The 5,890-nt window shown below is 38.7% G+C and overlaps 2 protein-coding genes across 2 annotated transcripts; both read left to right on the forward strand.

Moving 5' to 3' along the window:
- The first annotated feature begins 473 nt into the window (after positions 1-473).
- LOC124030374 (B-cell receptor CD22-like) lies at positions 474-1,699 on the forward strand. Its single transcript, XM_046341743.1, has 4 exons — positions 474-480; positions 637-903; positions 1,145-1,414; positions 1,653-1,699. Exons 2-4 carry the CDS (start codon positions 783-785, stop codon positions 1,697-1,699), a joined length of 438 nt encoding a protein of 145 aa, XP_046197699.1. The 5' UTR covers positions 474-480; positions 637-782.
- Positions 1,700-2,420: 721 nt separating this feature from the next.
- Positions 2,421-4,067, forward strand: LOC124030375 (salivary glue protein Sgs-3-like). Its single transcript, XM_046341744.1, has 2 exons — positions 2,421-2,641; positions 3,812-4,067. The coding sequence occupies exons 1-2, from the start codon at positions 2,442-2,444 to the stop codon at positions 4,065-4,067; spliced, it is 456 nt and encodes a 151-aa protein (XP_046197700.1). The 5' UTR covers positions 2,421-2,441.
- The last annotated feature ends 1,823 nt before the right edge of the window (positions 4,068-5,890 follow it).

Consider the following 5,890-nt stretch of genomic DNA (forward strand, 5'->3'; position numbering starts at 1 on the left):
CTGACCCAGGGTATGGCAGGTCGTGTGGAATACACTGGAACATCAGAGGTCCCTTCACCCTGAGAATCACAGATCTGAGAGAGGGACTCAGCTGAGTAGCCGCTTCACTTTTAAAACAAACAACTTTGACTGGGGTCATAGTTTCCAGGAACAACTCTGTCTGTCACAGGTAATACTACACTGTATGATACAACTGTAAATCATAATGAATTACAAGATAAATATATGAACCATCCTGTTAACACAGAGGTGTATGTGGTTTTATACATATTGTTTCAGGTCTGCAGGTGAAGGGTGACTCCTGCTGCAGAGGACAGAAGACACTGACCTGTAGCACCACCTGTACTCTGACTGACAACCCCACCTACATCTGGTACAGAACGGACAAATCTAGATGAGCACCTCCCCATGTATTCCATCAGCAGTGAGGATGCAGACAGTTACTTCTGTGCTGTAAAGGCCATCTGTCTCCTACAGTGTGTGAGTACATTACAATAGTACAGAATTCTACTTAGCAAGTATCATGTATTCAGGTTAAAGAGACATGTCTTACTTTATCAATCATTACAGAACAAAAAATATATTTTTTTTACTAATTAATATTACTTTGACAAAACATTTGTTATTTTCCATCAGATAAACCAAAGACCACAGTGTCAGTCAGTCCCTCTGGTGAAATAGTGGAGGGCAGTTCAGTGACTCTGACCTGCAGCAGTGATGCCAACCCACCTGTCCAGAGTTACACCTGGTGGTACAAGAAGAATGGAGGTAACTATCAGAGTATGACAGGACCACAGCATGTCTTCAACCAAATCCGGTCATCTGACACTGGAGAGTATTACTGTGAGGCCTGGAATGAGATGGGGACAGACAGGTCTAGGACCATTAACATGGATGTGAAGTGTGAGTAAAGTACAGCTCAGTGTTTGAATGATAAGGTAGCAAAACAATTATAACTAAATGAAGTAGTCCTAAAGCATCTCCAAATATGTATTTATTAATTATATTAACGTGTTGTGTAAGTTAGAGTTTTAGATAGTTCTCTGACTTAACAGATCATTTATTGTTGACATGACATATCATTTGTAAATATACTACTGTCATAAATATACTACTGTCCGTCGGACAAATTCTCCTTTACCAGATGGTCCAAGGAACACCTCAGTGTCAGTCAGTCCCTCTGGTGAAATAGTGGAGGGCAGTTCAGTGACTCTGACCTGCAGCAGTGATGCCAACCCACCTGTCCAGAGTTACACCTGGTGGTACAAGAAGAATGGAGGTGACTATCAGAGTATGACAGGACCACAGCATGTCTTCAACCAAATCCGGTCATCTGACACTGGAGAGTATTACTGTGAGGCCTGGAATGAGATGGGGACAGACAGGTCTAGGACCATTAACATGGATGTGAAGTGTGAGTAAAGTACAGCTCAGTGTTTGAATGATAAGGTAGCAAAACAATTATAACTAAATGAAGTAGTCCTAAAGCATCTCCAAATATGTATTTATTAATTATATTAGTGTTGTGTAAGTTAGAGTTTTAGATAGTTCTCTGACAACAGATCATTTATTGTTGACATGACATATCATTTGTAAATATACTACTGTCATAAAATATACTGCTGTCCGTCGGACAAATTCTCCTTACCCAGATGGTCCAAGGAACACCTCAGTGTCAGTCAGTCCCTCTGGTGAATAGTGGAGGGCAGTTCAGTGACTCTGACCTGCAGCAGTGATGCCAACCCACCTGTGGACAAATACACCTGGTACTTTCAAAATGAGACTTTTCTAAATGGATGTGGACAGATGTACAACATCAGTAACTTCAAGTCTAAGGACAGTGGACATTACCACTGTGAGGCCTGGAATAGAAGAGGATCTAGGAACTCTACAGCTCTGATGATCATTATACCAGGTGGAGTTTCATCTTATATATATTTCAACACAAAATGATGTTTCAAACTAATATTAATAATTATACTTTAGCTTGTAACACTTTGTTTTATAATTATATATACATTCAGATTAGATCAAATATTGTACTGTTGTTCCCATAACATCCATATTGTATTATAGGGAAACAAACCTCAGTTCTGACTGCAGCTGTAGGAATCATAGTGGTTGTTCTGGTTCTCATCCTCTGTCTCTCTGGACTCATGTGGTTCAGGTGAGTGATTCTTGTAAGATGCTACACTCCAACTCTTTTTATTAACTTGCTTTGTTCATTGATTCGTTCAATAATAAATGTATTAATTAATGTGCAAACCAGGAAGAGAGCCTCCAAATCCACCTCTGACTAAGAGGCCTATCAGAGAATGTAGAGGGTGAGTCTCTTACAATCAGATTATGTGTATTGCTTTGTGAATCATTTTCTACTCATCATGTTGTCTGTCTCTTCCCATCAGGAGACTCCTAGTCCAGTGTATGAAAACGTCTCAAGCATGTCCACAGCCCCTACTGCAGCACAGACAGAGTCCACATACTACCAGGACGATGTCCACTACACCAGCGTCCACTTCTCTAACTCCAAAAACCAGGAAGTGCCTCTGTACTCCACTGTCCAGCTGCCTCAACCCCAGAAAGAGGATGGGGATGTCCAGTACGATGCTGTGAAATTCAACCTCCCCAGTGCTGCCACCCGGTGAGCATTTTCTGCCATTACAGCAACATAGAGTCAATACTAGAACATTGTGAATACACCACATTAAAACAACATAGAGCCTATTATAGAGCATTGTGAATACACCACATTAAAACAACATAGAGCCTATTATAGAGCATTGTGAATACACCACATTAAAGGAGAAGTATGCTTTTTTACAACCAAATTAAAAATGTTGATGTAACTGCTATGTTGTATTCGGGTCAAGACACCTTTGTGATTTCACTTGTTTTAGAGAAACTTTCCCCAACCAGCAATTCCCTTCCTCATCCCCGTTGTGCAGTACAGAGGCTCTGAAAACACAGGAACAAATGCTCCAAAACGTCCTAATAGAAACAGACATATCTCACTATAGTGATGCAGGTCTTTAGATGTAACAGTTGTACACATGACATTGTGTCATTCTGAACTTTATCCACAACGTTATATTCCGTTTTGTGTGACTCCTGCTGTTTCTCCGTCCAACTGTTCTGTTCTCAGTGTATCAGGCTGCTACAACGGACGAAGCATCGTTCAAGTCTCAACAACATGGAACATGGCGTTACGGATTAAGTTCAGAATGACACCATTTCATGTGTACAACATCTAAAGACATGCATCACTATATATACTTAAAGCTTTTTAGTCTCTAAAAGGATGTTTTGGGGTGTTTTTGGAGCCCACTGACTGAACAACGAGGATGAGGAGTGAATAGATGGTTGGGGATAGTTTCTCAAAAAAACGAGTGAAATCGCAAAAAGAATCTGCCTCTTCTATAACGTCCTATTTACATATAAGTGGTTTTAGATTTGGTTTGTAAACAAGCTGTATTCTTGATTACAGCTCATTCATATGCTGCTACTTATTGGAACGAAGACCATGACATCATTAATAAGCAAAAGAGTTGACCCTCGGTGGCCACTAGTGGTGTCATTTCCTTAAAGTACAAACCCAACAATGGAAATCTCAAGACGATTCCTATGTCTATAATGAGAGAGTGGTGGTTTTGAGGAACTTTCCTGTGTTCCAAATGGAACCCTATTCCCTATTTAGTGCACTACTTTTCACCAGAACCTTATAGGCCTTGGTCAAAGTAATGCACTATAAAGACTATATGAAGGTATTTTTGGGGATGCAGATTCTGTTTCATTTCTGTTTTTCTCTCTTCAGACCCACGGCAGCACAAGCAGCTGAGGAGGACTCTTCTGTTCTCTACAGCACAGTCAACAAACCTGAACCAAGAAGACCCCAACACAACAAACCCAGAACAAAGAAGACCCCAACACAACAAACCCAGAACCAAGAAGACCCCAACACAACAAACCCAGAACAAAGAAGACCCCAAACAACAAGAAACCTGAACACAAACCCAGACCCCAACCAACAAACGACCAAGAAGACCCCAACACAACAAACCCAGAACTAAGAACACCCCAACACAATAAACCCAGAACTAAGAACACCCCAACACAATAAACCCAGAACTAAGAACACCCCAACACAATAAACCCAGAACTAAGAACACCTGAACACAATAAACCCAGAACTAAGAACACCTGAACACAACAAACCCAGAACCAATACCACCTGAACACAACAAACCCAGAACCAAGAACACCTGAACACAACAAACCCAGAACCAATACCACCTGAACACAACAAACCCAGAACCAAGAAGACCTGAACACAACAAACCCAGAACTAAGAACAACTGAACACAACAAACCCAGAACTTATAATTATGTGTGAATACATTGTACATGCCGGTGGCCCCATTGGGAATGGAAGCCATGCACCATGCTCTACCAACTGAGACACAGGACTACTGTATTCACACTTAGTTGGAGTGATGATCTATGGTCAGTTTTATAAACAATGCTGTACTTGTCCTCTTGCTCAGTTGTGCACCGGGGCCTCCCACTCCTCTTTCTATTCTGTTTAGAGCCAGTTTGCTCTGTTCTGTGAAGGGAGTAGTACACAGCATTGTACGAGATCTTCAGTTTCTTGGCAATTTCTCGCATGGAATAGCCTTCATTTCTCAGAACAAGAATAGACTGACGAGTTTCAGAAGAAAGTTATTTGTTTCTTGCCATTTTGAGCCTGTAATCGAACCCACAAATACTGATACTCCAGATACTCAACGAGTCTAAGGCCAGTTTTATTGCTTCTTTAATCGGGACAACAGTTTTTAGCTGTGCTAACATAATTGCAAAAAGGGTTTTCTAATGATCAATTAGCCTTTTAAAATTATACACTTGGATCAGCTAACACAACGTGCCATTGGAACACAGGAGTGATGGTTGCTGATAAATGGGGCCTCTGTATGCCTATGTAGATATTCCATAAAAAAAATATGCCGTTTCCAGCAACAATAGTCATTTACAACATTAATTATGTCTACACTGTATTTCTGATTAATTTGATGTTATTTTTAATGGACAAAAAATGTGCTTTTCTTTTAAAAAAAAACAAAGACATTTCTAAGTGAAATTTTCGCTAAAAATATACATTATGTACAGTACCGTACTATTCTATTACATTATACAGTACTCGTACTATTCTATTACATTATACAGTCCTGTACTATTCTATTACATTATACAGTACTGTACTATTCTATTACATTATACAGTACTGTACTATTCTATTACATTATACAGTCCTGTACTATTCTATTACATTATACAGTACTGTACTATTCTATTACATTATACAGTCCTGTACTATTCTATTACATTATACAGTACTGTACTATTCTATTACATTATACAGTCCTGTACTATTCTATTACATTATACAGTACTGTACTATTCTATTGCAATATACAGTCCTGTACTATTCTATTACATTATACAGTACTGTACTATTCTATTACAATATACAGTCCTGTACTATTCTATTACATTATACAGTCCTGTACTATTCTATTACATTATACAGTCCTGTACTATTCTATTACATTATACAGTACTGTACTATTATATTACATTATACAGTCCTGTACTATTCTATTACATTATACAGTCCTGTACTATTCTATTACATTATACAGCACCTGTACTATTCTTATTACATTATACAGTGCACTGTACTATTCTATTACATTATACAGTCCTGTACTATTCTATTACATTATACAGTACTGTACTATTCTATTACATTATACAGTCCTGTACTATTCTATTACATTATACAGTACTGTACTATTCTATTACATTATACAGTCCTGTACTATTCTATTACATTATA

The sequence above is a fragment of the Oncorhynchus gorbuscha genome, unplaced genomic scaffold, assembly GCF_021184085.1.
Source record: "Oncorhynchus gorbuscha isolate QuinsamMale2020 ecotype Even-year unplaced genomic scaffold, OgorEven_v1.0 Un_scaffold_11007, whole genome shotgun sequence".
Taxonomy (NCBI): Eukaryota; Metazoa; Chordata; class Actinopteri; order Salmoniformes; family Salmonidae; genus Oncorhynchus; species Oncorhynchus gorbuscha.